General features: G+C 37.1%; 1 protein-coding gene across 13 annotated transcripts in view; it reads right to left on the bottom strand.

Annotated features, from left to right (window-relative positions):
* The window catches only part of ZNF644 (zinc finger protein 644), a 79,402-nt gene that overhangs the window by 9,995 nt on the left and 46,825 nt on the right, over positions 1–22,582 (bottom strand). For 5 of the 13 annotated variants that reach the window (XM_086752997.1, XM_086752994.1, XM_086752995.1 and 2 more), the window contains 4 exons: positions 19,613–19,664; positions 7,479–7,551; positions 3,074–6,117; positions 2,275–2,880 (listed from right to left, as the gene is read on the bottom strand). In XM_086752997.1, coding sequence (XP_086609123.1) covers positions 2,275–2,880; positions 3,074–6,086 — 3,619 coding nt within the window. In that variant the 5' untranslated portion in view covers positions 6,087–6,117; positions 7,479–7,551; positions 19,613–19,664. Of the gene's footprint in view, positions 1–1,564; positions 2,152–2,274; positions 2,881–3,073; positions 6,118–7,478; positions 7,552–17,324; positions 19,104–19,612; positions 19,665–22,582 lie in introns of those variants that run through there. The other 8 variants (XR_015259151.1, XR_015259152.1, XR_015259150.1 and 5 more) reach the window with 4 other exon arrangements.

The raw sequence follows: 22,582 nt of genomic DNA, 5'->3' as shown, positions 1-22,582 counted from the left end.
AGATTTCCACATTATGAAGCTCTAATTCCAAAATAAAATCCTGCAATTTGAATAGCACAATTCTGCTGAGAAATTTCAGAGCTTGCAACATTTTTTAAAGTCTAGTCGACAAAGTGGTAATTAAAAGTGTTTTACCCATATCACTGAAGAGCTCAATACTAAATTAGGCTGCTGTTGAAGGCTTGGAGAAAAAGGTGGTAAAACACACCACTGAACAGTTGTTAGGCAAAACATTTTGTTCAGTGCATTTTCTGTTCATTACTTTATATGTGCAACCGACAATGAAAGTTAATGATTTGAAGTTTTTTTTTTTCTAAAATCTTTGTGCTAAATAAATGATCAACAAAGCAACATGCTATTTATCACAGGAAAACAGTGAAACAATACTGAACTCCTCACTTACCAGACAAAGAAACAATTATAACTTATTCCCTGCTCAACTTCACCATAATGTTTCTCCCTTCATTTTACCAAAGATATATTGTTTAGGTTAACTAATATTTCAAGTTCTCTACTAATAAATTATTAGAAGAATAAATAAAAAAAACTAAAGCAACTCAGCTGGAAAGCCTGTTTGCAGGAAAGAAAGAATCCTATTCTCCAGCAGATCACAGAAGACATGCTATATTTTCAGGCAAGTTACAGAAGAACATGTAGTTGCTAAAAACCTTTTTAAAAACTAAACCCAGAATTAGAAACATTTGCCTTTTTAGGAAAAACAGAAGAATTTCAACTTGATGTTAAATATTTTCTTATTAACTCAACTGGCACAGTGCGTTAGTTGTCAAATTCTGTTACCTCAGCCACAGATAATTACAGGGCCCCATTCATAACTGTTAGTACTCTGCAAGCATACGTTTATTTTTACCTGGTTGTTCATCACAACCAAACAGGTGCTACCTAGTATTCAGCCGTAAATATTAAACAGAAAGCAATACAGTATCAAGTTTGGCAAGCTCTTCCTTTAGCATTGTTTTTCAAATCATTAAGCCTGTCAAAGATACACTTCCTTTACTAAGCAACCTCCTGTTTTAAAGGACAACGACAGATGTCCAGAAGACATTAAATGTAATTCTGTTCCACCTCTACTCTGTCATTTTAGAAAGCCACTTTTGTTAAGAAATTGATTGCCACGCTTTTGTAGTCCCCTAAAAGAACTCATGAGCACATCAGATCGTTGTTGTTGTTGTTACTTGTTTACAGGAAGATAAGAATATAGGTGAAAAAGTACGAGGCACTGCCAGTTTTACTAACCTCCACTGCGTAGTAACAAGAGAACCAAAAGAACCAAAAAAGTCAAGGGTATAAAAATAAGATCCCTCTCCTCAGTTTGAAGAATCCTGCAGTATTATAGGGTGGTGTCCAAACAAGAAACAGGTAAAATGCAAGCTCTACATACACATTAAAAAGGATGTTGTAAGAATTCCCCAAGACTGGAAATAACTCTTATGTGACAAGTAAGTTAAAAACATCATCTCAAAACCTGTTCTATTAGTATACAGAGTACCTAGGAAGTTGATTATAGAATTGTTTCATTAGCACAATTCTCAGTGGAGGGGCAATCTCTGTCCACATCGGTCAGGGGCTGCACATTAGAAACCTGCTAGCTACAACTGTATTCCAGCAAAGCTTGAACCAGCACAGGATAGACAGGCCCTAAGCAAGCATCAGTTTCTCACAGCAGCCACAATTTTGAAAAAAACAAGAGTTAATCTATGTTGTAAGAGTATGTTTGCCTAAACCCATCAAAATTAGTTGACAGTGACCAATTTGGAATATTATGCATTTATAACGGTATCAACAGTTCTGTCAGTTCAAGCAAATGCTGCTTTGCACAAACTTCAAAGATTTAAATTAAGTAGTTCCCAAACCAGTTGTTTTAATGCCCAGAAACAGGGTTACAAGCCCAAACATTTCAGAACTGTTAGTCTACCAAATACGCATGGACACTTCAACTTGTTATTGCAGGATGTGTCGTCTTCTTTACTGAGGCTCATTTTGTGTCCACTTTGAATTTGTATGCCCAGACATATGCAGACCAGGGACTACGTTCCATGCAAGAACCTCTCAGTGCTGCTGAGGGGCTTTTTTTCACTTTAGGAAAAACATGTCAGAAAAATTTGCTGTGCTACCTCTCGCAGTCAGTGTCCTCTGGAAATGAAACAAGAATTAAATGAACAGAATCCCAGATAAAATACTCTGCACTTGTACATTTTCTATGAATTAAAGGATTCTTTGGAAATGTTGTCAAGACAGCTAGAAACATCTTCTTACCTGACTGCATAGTCAAGTCCATTTTTTGTGGCTGATACATCAATGGACTGTCTTCATTTAATGGAAGAACACATTTCTGAACAAACCTCTTTCTTGCGGTTTGATGATGAATCTTTTGAGGAGAAATACCAGGATTCCTTTCTTCTCCAAACCTCTTATTTTTCAGGAGTTCTATCAATGTAAGTGACTGATTTTTTTTTCCATCGCGTAGTACTGCTCTTGCTTCATCGCATTCATTTAGGAAACTCAGCCCTTCTTCCTCCGATACAGACACAGATGTATCTTCAGTCTTTAGGCCATTATGGTATGCTTCAAGAGGTATAACATTCTGAGATAAAAAGTCATCATTTGATGCAAATTTCTGAGCAACAAATGGTCTGGGAATAATGCGGCGACTGTTCAAAGCCTTTAAGATTTTTTCATACTTCTCTTCGTTTTGCATCATCTCATTCAGAACACAGATTGGAGACTTGTGTGCGTCCCACTTGGTTTTGCCAAGCCTCTTCAGGTGTCCTCGCACATGATTAGACAATCCAATTTTAGTATCAAACCAGCCTCCACAAAGCTGACACGTATGCTCAGAGGAAGTTTCAGATTTCTCAATCGCTACAAAGAAAATAATGTTCATGTTTTTGATAATTATATACAGTTAAATATTACAATAGCAAATCACAAGGACTAGAGGCTTTACAAGATCTTGTTTAGTGCTCAATAAATACCTTTGTCCCCTTTACTTCATACCCAAATTAAAAAAAAAACAAACTACAAAAAAAAACCCACAAAACAAAAACCAACTTACCTTTCCTAACACGTTTAACAGGAGTTCCTGTTCCAGTTCTTTTAAAATGTTGCATTTTGTCACTTGTTGCTATCTGTTCTGGTGAAACAACATGACGGGCTTCATAGCTTAATCCAGCTCTGTGAAGATGTCCTCTGACATGATTGGACAATCCAACACCTGTTTCAAAGGTTGCTGGACAGTATGGGCAAGACTTCTTTTCAAGCGACAAATCAGTCCAATGAAAAACAGAATTATGCTTTGGCAATGCTGATCCTACATTTTCTAAATTCTGAGGATCATGCAAATCATGCAAGAAGTTACTACCCTCAGCATCTTCATAATACTCAAAATAAAAGCCATCATTCTGTTCGTAACTAAGTGAAGACTTATCACCAGCTTCATGATCTTCCATTTTACCTTTGAATATGGGGAATAGGTTTACATGCTCCTGAGTAATATCACTGTAAGATTCATCCTCCACAGACTGTGTAGTGTAATCACATAGTTCAACATTATCCCATGAACTTTCATCCTCCGTTTCATAGCTGTCTTTTTTTTCAGCAGAGTTAAGTTTCTGTAAAACAACAACAGTCATTTTATGCAGAAAATCTGGATAGCAATCCAAATCATCTCCTTTAACAGAGCCTTCCCTCTTGGAATCTTTAACCACTCTTTTTACAGCTACATGCCTATGGTCTTTACAGCCTTCTGCCCTTTTGCAATCAAGATTATTTGAATCCATGACAAAACAATTATTAGGGGGACTACTTGATGAACAAAATAAATGTAAAGAACCAACAGAGCTGGACTCTTCCTTTTTTAAATGCAAAGGATAAGAGTCACTAGATTTTTTAAACATCCTGTAGTTTTCACATTTCTGTCTATATAAATAATTACAGCTTGTTTTGACACTAGCTTTCTGCTTTGCTGTTTGATGAAAACATTTACATTTCTGTTTAATGCTATTTCTAATCAAAAAGGTCTTGTTTGTAGAATTTAGATTGCACACACTTACAGATGACTGTGAAACACTCTTCCGAGCCTTCTGTATCCTGTAGGGTCTCTTGTGAAGCTTTGTGAAGTTACTGGACTGTGAAGTAGAGCCAAACGATTTTTTTACATCCTGTTTTAAAACAGAGTTCTTTGGAAAAGTAGAAGATTGTTTGATCAACTGTTTTGTCCTGCTACCAAAATCTAAAGATTCTTCTATTATGCTGCCTTTTCTTTTTTCTAGTCTAAGATGGCTACCAAAGGGATCAACGCATGATGTTGGATGCAAATATTCCATATGTTTTTTTAAAATGCTTCTAGCTGAAGTAGTAAATGGACACATCTTGCACATATACGTCGATGACTTTTTTGAGGATCCTAAATATGGATCTTTCAAAGATGTCTTTTTCTGTGTTTTCCTCTGGGATATGTCACTACCGATAACTGAACATTTGACTACTGCTCCATGAGCGATCCCTCGATGGCATTCCAGTTCATTTTCTGTCACAGCCATGAAATTGCATTCCTCACAGCAATAATACCTTTTATCTTTTTCATGGGTCTTTGCATGCTGCACAAAAGTTTTGGGGCAATTGGTACCAAATACACACTGGGGGCACTGTAACCGTGCACTCCTACCCTCGTCCTGAAGTTCTTTGAGCTCACGGATTTCTTCCATCAGTTTCTGCCTTCTTTCCTGGTGAATTATCATATGTTTAAGAAGTGAATTACGATCTCGAAATGTCCTTCCACATTCCCTACATGCATAGGGCCTAGGGACATTGAGATGCCGGAAATGACTGTTCCCATCTAAATGGTACATCATATGCCTATGCAGATGTTTCTTCTCCCTAAAATTCACATTGCACTTTGTACAGGGATAAAATGATGGTTCATCAGTACTGAAAGTAGATGGCGATTCAGAATCATTCTGTTCACATTTATTTTTTAAAGTATTGGAAAGAAAAGTGCTAGTGTGAACAGGAGAAGCATCTTCTGCGCAGTTACTAGCGGGACTATAAATGAGCTGCTGGATAGCATCAACAGCTTCCAGCTCTTCATCTGTGGATTCAGGTTTTACTTTACTCAATGAATATTTCTGTGGTTCTACTATTTGTAGATCTTCATTCTGCTCCAAGAAGTCAACATTTAATAGTTTTGATTTACTAGGAATACAACTGGTATCACCAAAACAGTCTTCAGTATAGCGTGTTATTTTACTAACATCCATTTTCCTTTTTCTCTTTTTTTCTAAGCCTACTTTACAGTGAATGGGAGACTTCTCTGTTGTTTCTTCATTCGTCATAAGAAACTGTATAAACTCTTTTTGTGGATCCCAGCTGGGATCACATCCCGATCTGAAGCCACCTGTACCTGAGGAAATGCCTGTTAATGTATCAACACAATCATCTTTCACTAGTAAATTTTTATCATCCTCACAAACTTCTACTTGGCCTACTAAAGTGCTATCTACACTATTTCCTACTGATTTCTGTGAATCACAACCAACTGAAGCAGAGGTAGGTAGATTTTTAATGGAATGAGTCAGGTTCTTCGCATGTGCTACATCAGGTAACAAAAATAAAACTTGGTGCTGATTTGATTTCTGTGTTGTACTCTTTGCAGGCAGCTGAAGATCATGAACCACTGCCAAAGCTGAACAGGAATCTGTGTGATGACCTACAGGCTGTCCAGTGGTTAATGAAACACTGCCTTTACTCATAATGGAAGTCTTAGTTGAGGTGGAGTGTGAAACTGGTCCATTAACAGCAGTTCCTCTGGACAAGATAAAGTTTTCACTAGAAACAGTAGGAGCACCAGTGTGTATAAATAGAGAAGTCTGGCCTCCGCTTAAGGCTCTTTCAGATCTGTCCCTTGACAGCTCCTCAGGCAGAGTCAACGTATTGTTCTTCTGAAATGACGTGTCGCTCTCTTGTGATTTAGGAATGCCACCTTCTTCCTCAGATATGAAATTATCACACAGGATTTCTTCTTCTTCTTTAGCACCAGTGACTTCAGTATTTATCTCTAAGTCATCCATATTGCTGGTCTGTCCATTAAGTACATTTATACTAAAAAAAAAAACAAACCAACAAAAAAAAAAAATCAGGCAATCACAGAAATAAATAATGGCAACTTTAATTTACAGCTTTCTTCAGAATTACCCTTCTTCACATTGTAATCTAAAAATACATTTTCAACTTGTTAAAAATGTATTATTTATGATATTCAAGACACTTAAAATTAATCAATGAAGCAATTTTAAAAAATTATACTTTTTTTTGCTATGCCATATTAATAACCATACAGCAAACGAGTCATGGCCCAGTATTCCAGTCCAAAAAAGCCTGAATACCTACATGCAGGATGGGGGAAATGAGATTTTAAAAAACTGTGCAAATGCATTTGGCATGTACATTAACATAAACACAGAGTTTATATTTAGTTCTTTTCTAGAAGTAAAACAAATTAAGAGTAAAGGCTACCCAGGTATCTGCTACTCATTTTAGTGGATTTTTGTTGTTTGGGTTTTTTCTCTTGTTTGGTTGTTGTTGTTTTTTTTTTTTTTTTAAAGAAAATGTACTTCCCTTTAGCATGTAGGAAACTAAAATAACCTTTATGTATATCAAGGTATCACTTTTTTTTCCAAAGTGCTTGTATAGAACTGACTTGATGCTACACAGAAGTCTGCAGAAATGTTCACTTTGGTATTAAAGGAGAAACACAACTAATCTGATTTTGAACATCTGACTACTGATAGAGACACAACAAATGATCAAACTCTCAGAATTAAATGTCTTCCCATTCCCTTCTTACAAAGGAATTCTACTTGCTTTGAAATAAATAAATCAGATCCTGCTTATATTACAAAGCCATTTTAAATAAGTAAATAAAATAGCATCTTCTTAAAGGTGGCAAAAATGTCACAATTAGAAAGCAGTATTTAATTAGGATTTACCTAGCAGAGGAAATAATCATGCTGAATCCAGAGCATGACAATAATAGCATCTATTAGTGTAGAGAACTACTACATATTAATTCCCTGGCTTGGTGTACACAAATAGGTCTTTCTACAAGTGACTTTTTAATACACAAAATCTTTTACTTAATACTTAGTGAGCACAAAGGACTTGCCTACACATGAAAATCAGTGTGTAATAAACAGGAGTGTGACCTTGAGCCTACTCTGGCATTACCTCTTATATGGGTCCTCAGAACACAGTAAGCATAAAGCATTAAAACACTGATCTAGTAGCTGGAAACATCTATCTATATTTTATAGAAATAACATAATTTACCCTTAAAGAGTACTATTTGCTTTGATCTTTTGGGGGGATTCCTGCCATCACATACTTAGTTTCAGTTACTAATTAACATTTTGAGTAGAGCTCAGTTAACTGGAGTCACCACCTAGAGTATTTGCATTACTCACAACTAATATCCATGGCTCCCTGCAATGGTCCTTCATCAAAACCAAGCAAGACCACACTTGATATCCTTTTTTCCTGAGGAGAGAAAACAACCTGGTTAAGTGATACCACTTTCATCTTTGTACTTCACACTCAAAATGAGTCCAGCATTTCTACTGGTTTTTTTTTTTCAATTAAACATTATGATAGCTATCCACACAATTCAAAGCTAGCTATGGCCTTGTGGAAATTCTGTTATTGTGCTTGTTTTGTTTCAAATCGACAAAAGGACAAAAAAAACCAAAAACAACTTCAATCTCCCTTAAGTTTGTAAAAAGAAAACCTTAATGTAATAAGTCTTATTTACTATTTTGAAGATAAAAGTAACTGCATTTGTAGTAGAAAGATAATGAAAAAAAATTGCCATTAGAAAAACATTTCCTTTGCTACTCAACCACTGAACTAGCCAATTTAGAAATGCAGCAATGCTCATGTCAGACTTTCCTGCTTAAAGTGCAGGAAATATTTTATTGTATTATTTATCAACATACCTTTATGAAAATGTTCCACTAGACTCCCCAGTTTATCATGTTCCCATTTCTTAGATTTTTAAATTTCTTTGCTGTTTTTAGATAGGTCATTTTCTATCACAATAAAGACTTCCAATAAGATCACATTCAAAGCTGCCACCCTAAAATGGTGATAATGCACCACCCAGCAGGAGCCTTTACATCACATACACAAGTTAGAGAGGCGCAGTGCAAACATGCACCAAGAATCAGTAATGCAAAAGTCAATTAGAAGTAAAACCTCCAAGGATGCACACGAGCTCCAACAATTTTACAACTGAATAGTCTAAGCTTCATACAGTATCAGGCAGCAGTCTAAAAATGTTCATTAAAAGTTTAGAAGAAATTTAGTAAGCCAATTTTGCCTGAAAGATGTGTGTTTTCCCCATTTTATTACTGCAGAGGTTGACAAACGTATGCTCAGTCAATCTGAGAGCCTATATTATCTTTTCTCAACAGGAAGCAACACTGCTAACGAAGTGGTAAATTCAGTGTTAATGAGTGGCTTCACTGTTACCACCTCTGAGGTAAAACCTTCCATGTTCCAGGTTCCATCCATCTGTTCTGGTGTGAGGGGTTCAGAAGAAGAACAGACGCTTCCCATTTAAAGCAACTTCACTGGTAACCCCTAAACAGCGGGGAGGCAAACTGAGAATATCGTGCCTGCTTGCAGATTGCAACCCTCATTATCAGAATGGCTCCGGAAAACTTTTCACAGGTTTACGCGATGAAGACAAAACCATGTTGCTCTACATACACAACCATACTGATGCTAAATATTGGTGTTAAAGCTTAAGTTGAAAAGGTGGCTAGGGCACCATATGATCACCTTTAAACTGAGGCTCTCTTCAGAATTATTATGAGCATAACATCTAAAACATTAGACTGTGCTATCTTGTAAGAGACTTCTTTCCATATTGTGTATTTATGGGGATTGTGAACTATTCCGTATGGATCTGACTAGAAGTATTCTATGGTAATACAGTCGTCTCTACAGATTTCAGTCTTTGAATCAAGCCTGGAATGCCTAGTGTATCAATAATATCACTGATACATTTTAATAATTTTCTGATAATTATAACATTTTTTCCAGCTATCAGGGTGGTACAATTCAGTATTTTACATGCAGGACAACAACAAAGTTAGTAGTTTTAACAGCATGGGATTAAAGAAAACATATAAAATATATTTTTAAATTGCAGTAAGTTAGAGTCTTGTGATGACACTGAGTCAAGACGCAATACTTTGTTTCACACTGTCTACTCCACATGTAGAAATTTATGCAGTATAAATGACAGGTATAACTAGACACATGTAAAAAAACACTCCACAAAATGCCATCATTTTTGGAGAAATGTTATCATCTAACTCGTACTATTCAGGAAGCACAACACCCAAACTGAAACACTACCTAATCTGAACACCCCGGAAAAAGAAAGATCAAGCATTGTAACAACTAAGATGTAAGTAAGGATATACAGTATTCTTTGTGTATTTCCTTCACAGTTTAAAAATTATATTCTCTATATCATATCAGAAATACACAAACTAATTCTGTCACAATATATAGTAATTATTCCTTACTTAAGTGTTTTTGAAAAATTAGATGTTGAGATCAAACTTTAAATTTGCTGCAAATAGTGCCTGTTATATCCTCTAGCAGTGCAAGCACTATGCAGTTGAGGTAATTTTTATTTAAGCATATAGTGCGATATAACTAAGATGAAACCTAAGTGTAAAAATGGCAATGCTTGAAAAGTCTACACAAGCATACAGAATTCATACTTTTGAAATGCACTTCATCTAAAAGGCCAGGTCAAACTCTATTTATTTTTTTCAGTTAAGCCTAGAATGACTCCAGTGCAGTTAACAGTGTTACTCCTGGTTTACAGGATACACTGTTTACTACATAGGAATTATTTAATATTCAAAAGTAGAAAACAACCAATTATTTAGCCAACTAAGCCACATTCCATCCATATTTAATTAAGCACTTTGAAATTTACATATTTTTAATATTGTTTTTCTTCATAAAATATCAGTTTTTAAAATTGCAATGAGTTCTGCAGATATGACTGCCTGTGGCCAGACAGTCTAAGCATTAAAAAAGTGTAAGGTCAGATCTATCTTCAAGCTGACAGATCATCATTTAAATGCCTTAAGCTAATCTTATTGTCTCAGGAATCTTGAACATCAGTATTTTTGCAAACTATCAGCACTTGCTATAACACCCTTACTACACTACATCTTGAGGTTACTACAGAAAAAATGAGGTGATAATTGCATATTAACATAATTATTCAGTAATCCCTCTAGGCAAGCTTCCTAGGTCACTCAGTAATTCAGGTTAGACACAACCTTCCTGTCATCAGATCTATGCTGTCCACTTTCTGTTCATTAATAATTCTTTTTGATAGGAATGTACTTAATTCCATTGTTCTATGTACATTATTAATTGTATTTATTACCAGTAGGCTTATGACACTTCCAAGTCCTTATTTCATAACGACAAGCTTCGCTACATAATAGGGTCACACACTAAATTAAGAGTATTGCTTTCATACAATACTAGTTCATTAGAAGTTACACTCCAGTGCTAAGGGTACTATGCTGTTGCCTACTAGTAGCTGTAGTTAGAGATCTGTCAGTTTCTGTTACAAAACCCTCTTTATTTTACAAGGATTTAGAATATATCTGAAAGCACACTGGAGCTGAAAAATTAAGATGGAAGAATTTAGTTAGGTTTGTGAAAAGCATTAAATGCTTTTATGTGTTTTGATAGCAAAACTTGCTTTTGATAGCAAGTCTGGAGAAGAGAAGGCTCTGGAGAGACCTTACTGTGGCCTTCCAGTACCTAAAAGGGGGCCACTTAATAGTCACACTGTGCTTCTAGCTCATTTGCTTATATTTATGAGTTTAATGAGAAACTTGCTATCAAAAAGACAGGGAGAAACTCTTTAGCGGGGCCTGTTGTGACAGGACGAGGAGTAATGGTTTTAAACTAGAAGGCGGTAGATTCAGACTAAATAGAATGAAAACTTTTTTTACAATGAGGGTGGTGAAACACTGAAACAGGTTGCCCAGAGAAGTGGCAGATGCCCCATGCCTGCAAATGTTCAAGGCCAGGTTGGATGGGGCTCTGAGCAACCTGATCTGGTTGGAGATGTCCCTGCTCCTTGCAGAGGGGTTGGACTGGATGACCTTTAAACGTCCCTTCCAACCCTAACTATTCTATGACTATGTCAATCTCACATGCTCACACCATTTTTCTCTCCAAGAGAAAAATGTTTAGTTTCTTTCTACAGGAATTTAGTTTCTTTCTCTAAATAAACTAAATGTTTGAGAAAATACTCCTAGTCTCTTTCATCTGTGTTTTTCAGTCAAATGTGTTCTTAAGCCTCAAGTATGGTACCAAAAAGTTCTTTTATTTAGACACAGTACAATGAATTGTTTATTTTATTAACCATCACCATTACAAAACAGGAACATTTTTCCTCATTTCAGTCTATAAATAAAAGCCCTGCTCACATCCTTGCTGCGAGACAATATTTTATCAGGCTGCCAAAAAATTAAGGGTTGTCATCAGTGGTACAAACTGTAGCTGGTGGTCAGTAACTGGTGCTGTATCCTGGGATCAATACCGGGTCCAACATCGTTCAACATCTTCATTAATGACCTGGATGATGGGGCACAAGGTACCCTCAGCAAGTTTGCTGCTGATACAAGATTGAATGGAGTGGCTGATACACCAGCCGGTTTTACTGCCATTCAGATGAACCGCAACGGCTGGACAGATAGGCTGACGTAATTCTCATGAAGTTCAACAAAGCAAAGTATGAAGTCTGGCACCATGAATAAGCCCACGCACCGGTACATGCTGGAAAGCAGCTTTGCAGCAAAGTACTCGGGGGTCCTGTTGGACAGCAAGCTGAGCGCAAGCCAGCAACGTACCCTTGTGGCAAAGAACCAACAGTATCCCAGTCTACATTAGCAGTGTTGCCAGGACACTGAGGGAAATGATCCTTTCCCTCTCCTCAGCACGGGTAAGATTATATCTGGAGTAGTGTGTCCAGTTCTGGGCTGCCCAGTCCAAGAGAAATATGGAGCTATTGGAAAGAGTTCAAAGAGCTACTAAGACAACTAAGAGACTGGAACATCTCATATGAGAAAAGCTTGACGGGGTTAGGACTGTCCATCCTGGAGGAGAGGAGACGGCTCAGCAGGATCTCACTAACGTGTACAAATATTTGAAGGGAGGGTACAAAAAGACTAAGTCAGACTCTTTCCAGTGATGTCAGTGATACAACAATAAGCAAACGGTACAAACTAAAATACACGAGTAATACCTGAAAACCTGGAAAACTTTTTTTACTGTGAGAGTGACTGGCACAGGTTGCTCAGAGAGTTTATGGAGCCTCCATCCTTGGAGACATTCAAAAGCTGCCCAGACATGGTCCTGGGTAGCTGCTCTAGGTGACCCTGCTTAAGGCAGAGCATTGGACAGAACTTCACAGGTTCCTTCCAACCTCAACTATGCTGTGATTCTGTTTTAGAACACTTTGCCACACAGTCAATTTGCACTTAGTTTACTCCTCTTCAGAATGCTCCATATGCTCAGGCTTATCCACTTTTTTCTTTCATTTAAAAATATCAGCAAAGCAGGCACAAGAGCATTTTAATTAAAAAAAAGTTTCCAACCACTAACTTCAGATTTATAATTCTGATAGCTTAATAAAATAACACAAAAATAGTCAGGTATACAGCAAAAGTGCATTCTCTCTATTCCAAGTTACGTAGAACATATTCACAGCAAATCTGTAATTTGACATATTTCTCCCTTCTATCTCTCTTCCAGTGTTCCTGTCTTCCAGAGTTCTCTCAGTAAATAAAATAATATTATCACTCGCTAAGTATCAGACTTAAATTTATAAACATGCATTTCTCAAGTCCCATCTCATTTTCTATTAGTATTTCCACAATTCAGGACTTCCCACAGGAGGAACCCCTCCCCCTTCTATGTCACAATTTACTTAGATGACTTCCTGATATGTCTCCTCAGAGGGGCCTAAGGATGCCAGATTATCAGTGTCAGCTTTTCAGGCAATACTATAAAAATACTTCCTCCTCATAGAACCCACTCCCACCAGCAAAGCTGTTGTAAGTCCAGCCACAGGGAGAGACACAAAGAGCACGTGTTTAAGAAAATACCTGCATTCTTCCAGGCTCTAGTCTCACCACTACAGTCCTTACACGGAGGATAATACTAAAATGAAAGACTTGCCGACTTTGCAAAAGATTTTGTCTTGCAGAGAAGAGGAAGTAGTCTCAACATGGAACCATATGCTGTCAAATTACTGTGCTACACATTGGAACTTCGGAACTTTGCTTTGCTTTTCTTTGCAGCAAAGCCAATTTAAGTAACTCCTGTCCTCCTCCACTCCCCCACAGTCCTTTCACACTTGATCAACAACTTCATTATCCAGTTTAAAAGGCTGAGACCCACACACTGCTGAATCAGCACAATCAAGAGGCAACAACTATGAGTAAGAGCACAAAACTTTACTAACTTTGTTGACAAAAAAATCTACTGAGGAATCTTTTCATAAAACTTCCACGAATAAATAAAAAACTGAAAATGCAAAGAAATTTCAGAAGGCAGAAAAGAAGCTTTGGTAGTTCTCTATTTAACTACAAGAGACAACATTATGAAGAACATTACCACGAAGCTAATTTTATGTTCTCAGATTACTTGAAATACACTCACCAATCGAAGTAAAATGCTAGAAGTAAATGCTGAAATAATCCAATTGGGGAACATTAAATAAATCTTCTGAGAATACTACTAACACAAGAAATACTGTTAAATTACATTAGACATGATAGTTAGATTTTCCATAGAGACATATGAATGCAAATCCTTCCAGTAGATTAAATAAAAAGTATTTTTATTTCTAAAACACATCACTAACTTCTATGAATTTTAAAACAAATCTATCCCCCCTTAACATATAGTTTTACAGAATCAAAGTCACTTTATCTGCTCAGAACCAAGTCCTTTAGAAGCCAGGTACTGCCACCAAGTGGTGGTGAAATTCTGCATGCAAATCTAATTATTCCCCACCCAACTTAAAACGTTCCCCTAGCTGCCAAATATAAGCAGTGGTGTACTAACAAAAAGCTATTTAAAATTAATCAAAGCAGAAACTACAACATTTTCATATCCAAATCTAAAACTGACTTTCAATTTAAAACAAAGCTTTTTCTTACAACTTGTTCTTTTTGTTCAGACATCTTCTGTGAGCAGTTGGGTAAAGAACCCTTTCTTCCAATACAAATTCAATATATATCATCTGACTAATAATTAGCTGTCTTCCATAACTCTATATAAATCCCCAATTACATGGCTACAGAAGTCTTATTTTCATCATAACCTCAAATTTCAGAGAAAGGTGAATTCAGCAACTAAAGCAAAAGACCTCTTAAGGTATAAACATCCAGCTTGTTATTTAGATAAGCTATTCAATATACTTCTGTTAGTGTGTAAAGATCACAACCAGACTGGGAAGGATTTTTAGAAGTCAGGCATATTTGACTAGTTCTACAGGAATATTTCTTAAGTTCATTAAATTATACTGTTAGTTACCTGGATGAACCAGTCCTGAACTATCAGTCCTACAGATCACAGATGAAAACTTGCATGACAACAATATGATGCTGCATAATGCACTTACAGTATAATTTTTAAAAGATTACGTTAAAAACAGTTTAAATTTTATTGAGACAGATCTTTGAACATGACACACCTTTCAACTCTGGAAAAATTCTGACCTTATTTCCTATTATATTAAACAGAAGTTGTAATTATTTTTATCCAGTATGATCTGAAACACATCTAGCAATTTCTCATGCTTTTTGCTTTTTTTGGCTGATAACTATTTGCTGTACATATTTTATTAGTATCATAAATTTTAAGATTGTCTCTCCTGCTAATGTAGAGATTTAATGTCTCAAGCATGCTATCTGGACCAATTATAAAAGACTCTCTGAAAGGAAAACTCTGCTTTTATGTATTTAATTTAGAACCTTAGTGTAACGGATTACATTAGGGATATTCACTCATCCTTAACAGCAAACTGGCTCTCATCATCCTCTATATTCTTTCAGTGATCCATGGTTAAAAAGCTAGTAAGATTGTAAATAATAGTTGCAGGTAAGGTCAAAAGATCATCTTCTACATTTTTAGATTAAGTACAAAAAATTCTGTCAACTTGGAGAAAGTTATCATCCTTACTGATGAAAACATGAAACAAAGGATTTTTAAGACTCAAAGCTATATAATGCTGTACATGACTAGATGAACAGATAAAACTCGTAACTCCAAGTGAGAAGAAAAGATAACATCACTCCCCTAATAACTGGAGGTTTTTTGTTTGGGTTTGCTTTTTTTTTTTTTTTTTAAAGTCATCACCATAAGTGATTTAATGGTAGAAAACTCAGCTTAATGTTACCAGGATAACATCAACAAGATGAAAACTGTATGAGATTCCTGTCCAAGTCAAAGAAACCAAAATCCTACATATTCATTTATCCTGTGCAGAATTCTGTATATAACCTATCCTTCTTCAATATCTGTGGTGCCATTATTAATTTATTACATCCTCTACTTTTAGGTAAAGCAATACTAAATACATTCAAGACAGTTTCTGGAAGCAAGTGTGGTCTTGCCGATATCTGAAATGCTGAAAATCTGACCTTACTCTACACACTGTTACAGGGAAATTCAGCACAAGCATCTACCTTCTGTAACATCTGCTGTTATACAGAAATGTGACCCGTTATACTGTTAACACACTGACACCCAGATTGTTTTTTTCCCGGACTTTCCCCTCTATTTAAAACAAGAGAAGTCCTCCTATGGAGCTCCAAAGATGCAGTCTGGATATCAGAAAATCTAAGGACAAAGACTACAGTTATCCCAATAAAGTACATTCACTGTTTGTAAACAGTATCTTAACACCTGTGTCTTTTTAACTGGCAATAGATTTTTTTTCATTTCCAAAAGTCAGGATATCATACCTTTTATATTTCCATTAGGAAAGTGAATGATTTGAAATTACAAGAACAAAAGCCTCAAATCCTTTACTCAAATAAAACCTACAAAGAGAGCACACTATCAGAGTGACTAGGAAATGCATTTTGGTTAAGAGTACAAGAAAAACACTTGAGCAAATCATTAAATCATATTTTCAGCTATTGCTTTAAATGACATAAGCTTACACAAAAGGACAGGTCTGCACTGAGCTGTGGGAGTTAAGTTCACTGTTCAGAAGTCTACAAGATGCTGCGGCCACTACACTCATGAGTGGAGACAGAAGACAGAGGCGGTTGAGAAACGCAGATTGCTCTTTAAAATGAAGTCTTTCAGTCATCCTTGCTGCCCTTCTCTGAACCTTCTTCAGCTCTGCTATGTTGTTTTTCAGTCCCAGGACTAGACTAGTAGTCAAATAGCAATACACATTGCAATGCAATGCATCTATGGTACACCACAGATTTGTATAACCGGATCTGCTCCCCCCCCGCCCCAGTTTTTGCTTTGTTCCCTGATAATGCACAATATTTTCATTGATTTACTGACTATTCAGTTGTCATTTTCACAGAACTGTTCAGAACCTCAAGATCTCCTCCAAGCAATAACAATACTGATCAAACGTCACTACACTGTTTCCATGTATTCTTTCACACATTCTTCTGTCCTCTTCTTATGTATGCAAGAGTACAGGCTTTCTCCTCAGACCGGCTTTTCTTCCATTATACAAAGCTAACCATCATTAAGATGAAAGGTCTTCGGAGTTTCATTCAGAAGATTTCATACTTAAAGAACACACTAAGTCATTTATATATTAGACTTAAGTAATTTTCTGTATTTAAACCAGTAATGAAATAATACATAAATTAAGACGAGAAAGAACATAAACTGTAAATATTAAGCACTTAAAGCATTAGAAGGCATAGGGAACCATCTAAAACTTAGCATGAATTCAAGTCCCCTCCCTAGTTATGATTCTTGTTTTACACTCATCCTCAGATAAAGAAAAGTATTTTCTTTTGCTGAGTTATATTTATCCCTTTTCGTCATGGTTTAGCTCCAGCCGGCAGCTAAGTACCACACAGTCGCTCGCTCACCCTTCCCCCACCCCAGAGGGAACAAGAGAGAGAAAATATAATGAAAAGTTTGTGGGTAGAGATAAGGACAGGGACAGACGATTTAGCAATTACCACCACAGGCAAAACAGACTTGACTTTGGGGAAATCAACTTAATTTTATTAACAATCAAATCAGAGTAGGACAATGAGAAATAAACTTAAATCTTAAGAACACTTCCCCTCACCCCTCCCTTCTTCCCAGACTTAACTTTATACCTGGAATTGTCTACCTTTTCCCCTTCAGCAGCTCAGGGGGACAGTGAATGGGGGTTGCAATCAGTGCATCACACGTTGTTTTTGCTGCTCCTTACTCCTCAGGGAGAGGAGGCATTACATTCTTCCCCTGGTCCAGAGTGGGGTCCCTCCCATGGGACACAGTCCTCCATAAACTGCTCCAGCATGGGTCCTCAGGTCCTGCCACGAGCCTACTCCAGCACAGGCTTCCTACAGGGCCACAGCCTCCGTCAGGCATCTGCCTGCTCCAGCATGGAGTCCTCCCTGGGCTGCATGTGGGTATCTGCTCCACTGCGGACCTCCATGGGCTGCAGGGGGATTGCCTGCTTCATGGTCTTCACCATGGGCTCCCAGGGGAATCTGTGCTCCAGCACCTGGAGCACCTCCTCCCCCACCTTCTTCACTGACCTTGGTGTCTGCAGAGTTCTTCCTCTCACACATCCTCAGTCGTCTCTCCCCTGCTGTTTTTTTCCCCCCTTCTTAAGAGTGTTATCACTGTTGCTGGTTGGCTTGGCCTTGGCCAGCGGCAGATCTGTCTTGGAGTCAGCTGGCATTGGCTCTATTGGATACAGGGGAAGCTTCTGGCAGCTTCTCACAAAAGCCACCCCTGTAGCCCCTCCACTACCAAAACCTTGCCATGCAAATCCAATACGTTTTTCTCAAAGCTGTAAATTCTAGAAACTTGTGAAGTCAGGCTAAGGCAGTAAACATCCTCTATACATAAGTACATGTATACTACAGAAGTATAGCTTACTTTTAATTGCTCATAGTTCAGAAGACAATTCATAATAAAAGTCCTGAATCAGTTATACATTACACAAAGGAACAACACTGAACAGAAGTTATTTTAAATTCCTCATAAAGCATTCTGCTATAATCTATAATATTTTAAAGTTGACATCACTAGTTCTAAAAAAGTCTTAGCAGAGAAGATACAAACAAAGCAAGTCATCTCTATTTTAAAATGCACATATAGATTTTTAAAGTTACATTAAGCCTACACATTTATCAGAGATTAGAAATCAAGAACAAGCTAATTTGAGCAAACAGGATCTCCCTCTCACCTCTTCAAAATATCAAGTCACCACAAGTGGCTGTACTCTGAGATGGCCTATTAGTCAAACAGCAAGCAGGAAACTTGAGAAGCCAGCTTTTGCTTGTTATGGAAGCATATGTACATGAGACCATCATGTCTTGTCTCCACAGCAAAGAACTTACCAAACTGTGGGGCCCTACCTAAAGATACTCTTGAAAGACTCAAGCTAAAACAGATTAAAGCAAATTGCTCTTTGTTAAGTGTTTCACATAATTCAATGGAGAAGAGATTAATTTTATAGTTCAAAGTATTTCTGAAGTAGAATATCAAGTAACTTGAAGAGAAACAAAATCTGTGCTTACTTAAATTATTTTTCACAAGAAAAAAAGAGACAAGGGAACAGCGAGGGGAGGAGGAGAAATGCCAAAGTTACAGAAAATTTTTCCTAGATGGGCACTTTGAAATTTCTAATGGACACTTAATTTCTATAGCTCACGAGTACCAGCAGTAAATCATAGAATCGTTAGGGTTGGAAGGAACCTTCAGAGGTCATCTAGTCCACATCTTCATATACTTTGTTTTTCAAATAGCTCCCAAAAGGGTTCCTGAGAACAGGAAAGGGAAAAGACCCAAATCCAACAGAATTTCATTATTAAAAATATGAAATTCTATTCTGGTGGCTGGCCAAATTTTCCACACAGTTATTTATTAATAGAATAAGTGCAATTTTAACAGGCTGCTTTGAAAATGCAAAGTATGCTTTCAGTACTTTAAAATCAGGTGGATAATACACAGAGGATTAAATTCATTTGAAGCACTCATAATTTTGGCTCTCAAAAGCTACCAGAATGCCTTGACAGCTTTTTTACTATAGTAGCTTATGGAAAAACCCCATTAATTATAATAAACATTAAGGGTGTGTGTGTTTTATTCCTATTTTGGTATCATAGAAGTAATACAATGTTCACAAATTACAGTAATCAAGATACAAGTTTCAATACAATTTTCACTGACCACTTTTTTTTTCCTGAGTGTTTAGCAGTATATGCTACTGCATCCAAGGAATTTGAAAAAAAGCCAAAACAAAAAAAAAACCCACAAAACTTCTACTTACCTTTGTTTGATTTGTGTTAAGATGTGAGATCCACTTCCACATTAAAACAAACCTGCAAGATAAAAAAAGAATTTATTGTACAGCTGTCATTGTTTTCTGCTTGTGTTCTTGACTATCATGAGACAGGCAAAGCACAGAGATTAAAAATCCACAGCTACAAACATATTCTATCAGTTTTGTCTCAGAGTAGAAATATCAAAATTTCAGTGGTCTTCTCTCAAATACACGTTAGATGTTAGTACTTTAAAAAAATACACCAAGAAATCCTACCAAATATACACATGATATTAAACTAAGTGGACAGAACAGGCAAAAAAAAAAAAAAAAAAAAAAAATTGTGTGGCAAGAAAACTTCTGCTGCATTTTCTGCTAGTGCCTTCAAAGTCAGCTATCTTAACTTCCCTGAACGGTGAATGAAGCACAGAAAGGAAATGGTTACAAATAAAAGCTGGTTGGTGTTTTTTTGGTTTTTTTTTTTGTTGTTTTTTTTTTTTAACAGTTTTAGCAAAACTGACCAACATATCTGAGATTAAGTGCTGGATGGTTTTAAACCTAGGGCTCACTAATTCCTCATCTTTCCCAGGACAAAGTTGTGTTTATGACTTTAAGGCTAGTTGGTCCATTTTAAAATTATAACTTACTTTCCCTTCATGAAGGCTGATTAATGTCAGATTAAATGCTCCAGTAAGTTTTGCTAATGGATCTTCAGCAGAACTGCCTATGCAAGGAAATTTTTCACTTCCTAGTTGGAGATATCAGGCTATATAACACTTGGAAGAGACTCTGAAAGCAACTGAAGTTGCACAAAACCAAGAATGGATTTGTGTACAGCATCTCAGAACTGGGTCCACTTCTAATGAAGACAAAACTAGCACACGGCTTTACAGAGAGGATTACTATCTAGACTAAACTAATGCATCTATCACCAAATATAACTCTGAAAGAGACACTTATCCTCACAACATATTGCCTAAGATTCCTTTCATCAATTTGTTCCCACACAGCTTTTTGATTCTGAGTTCCCCAGTCAGCCTGTAACTGTCTCAAAGCCGTCTGCCTAAACTAGAGAAAGTAAGGAAAGACAGATCTTTCAACAAAGTCTTCCATTGCTTTATATTGCCCAGCAAGACAAGTCTCCAAGCTCCTTTCCCTAGCCCCAGGATAATTTCCTAACTATCACATTAAACTGTAGCCTTTATGCCTTAATGTTATTCAAAAGATATGCTCCTTTCTCAGCAAGTTGTATTACAGAAAAATTTCAAATTCTTTAGTCAGGTTTTAGAGTAATATTAATGTGTCTAGAGAAGTAAAAGTGTTATTTTCAAACAGCAGTGGAGGCCTATGCCTATTGTATGCTACAGAATGTGAATGTAAAGGTACAGTTAAAAATGCCCACAGAATATATCCTGCATGTATGAAGAGCCAAAACACCTTTCAAAAAACAGGAAAGGTCTATGTAGGCTTTACATCATCAAACACTAAGATCAGCACAAAACCAGACATGTCTGTAAATCTGTGCACTTTGGCTGGGCAGAGTCAATCCCAATCTAACACTTCTCTCACTGGAGGCAAGAACTGCATCAATGATTCTGCCTCCATGCAAAACGATCCCAACACACCATTGCAGCAATTCTCACATCTTCTGCACACTGCAATTAGCTAAACATTAGCAATAACTGTTCTTAACATAGATTTCATGATTTGTGATTCAAGTGCAGACAGAATCTTTTCATCAAAGGACTGAGCCCAGAAACTGTAGATCACTGTGATAATACAGCAGGCTGTCATACAACCCGTTACTCACTGTGACATCTTTTTCATGGAAATACATGACTTCAGACCAACCAATTTACTCTGTTGACACAAAACGGGAAGTCTTACCCTACACTGCCTATCTGGAGAACACGTACTCTTGTACTCAATGAATGTGCTCTTTGGAGAAAACTTAAATGCAAGTACTCTTGAATGTAAGCATTCTTTGGTTCACAGGGAGCTCACAGACCACACTGGGGATAAATTTGGAGTTACTCTATATCGATGTCTGGCACAGAGGGAAAGAGAAGGTAATAGAGAAGATGAGCCATCACAATTTGGATATTGTGCAGCTGAAGGAAAGGTGACAAGTTTCACAGAGAGATCATCAGCAAGCAAGCTGCTGAAGGACCAAAGGTCTGGTCACTGCAGCCCTGTGTTACAAACTTCAAGGTGTCCTGCAGAATTAATGCTCCTTTTTGTGATTTCAAACGCACTGGTGTTCAAAGCTCCACCCTATGGGAGACAGTTCATGCAGTGACATGCAAACATCCTGATGAAGGCAATGCAATCCGCACCAAGATACCAGATTTTAGCCCAAACTACTGATCGCATTGAAACTCTCACTGTTTAAAGTGACCCAATCTACAGTTCTTAACGAATACTCACCTGCAAACATCTTTCTGCTGTCAAGGAAGATTCCCTTCACTACAGCACAAACAACCAAACTCTAACACCTCATTTCTAGAGTGTTGACATTTGGAATAACTGAGCACCTGAAATTCTTTACCAGCCAACCCAAGAGAGGTAGCTCTCCAAGACTCCTTCAGCAAAGGCAAAGATTTCAAAATCACAAATGCTTTGGCTCTGATTTTCCTCTCTTAATTCTCATTATCATGATAGGAAGTGAGAATGAAAGCCACTCTCCCGCACCAGGTAATAAAGACAGCATCAAAAGGGACTCAAAAGCAGGTAAGAAACGTAGTTACAGAGCATTCACCTTTTGAGGCCTTGCCATTCAAAGAGTGAAAAGTGGCCCAGAGCAGGTACAAGGACTGCTGTGAAATGGTTAGGCTTCTGACCACCAATAAGCAGTTTCCTGTTCTGATAAGGGCAGAGAACAGGAAGTGGAAGAAAACTGCAATGGTGGAGTTGAGCACTCTCTCATATGTACCCCTAGTGATACTAAAGAAACAAAAATGTACTGAAAGTGCTTAA

Source organism: Chlamydotis macqueenii, chromosome 8 (genome assembly GCF_036417535.1).
Source record: "Chlamydotis macqueenii isolate bChlMac1 chromosome 8, bChlMac1.mat, whole genome shotgun sequence".
Taxonomy (NCBI): Eukaryota; Metazoa; Chordata; class Aves; order Otidiformes; family Otididae; genus Chlamydotis; species Chlamydotis macqueenii.
Note: the sequence above shows the minus strand (reverse complement) of the source record. Positions and strands in the feature narration are given on the sequence as shown.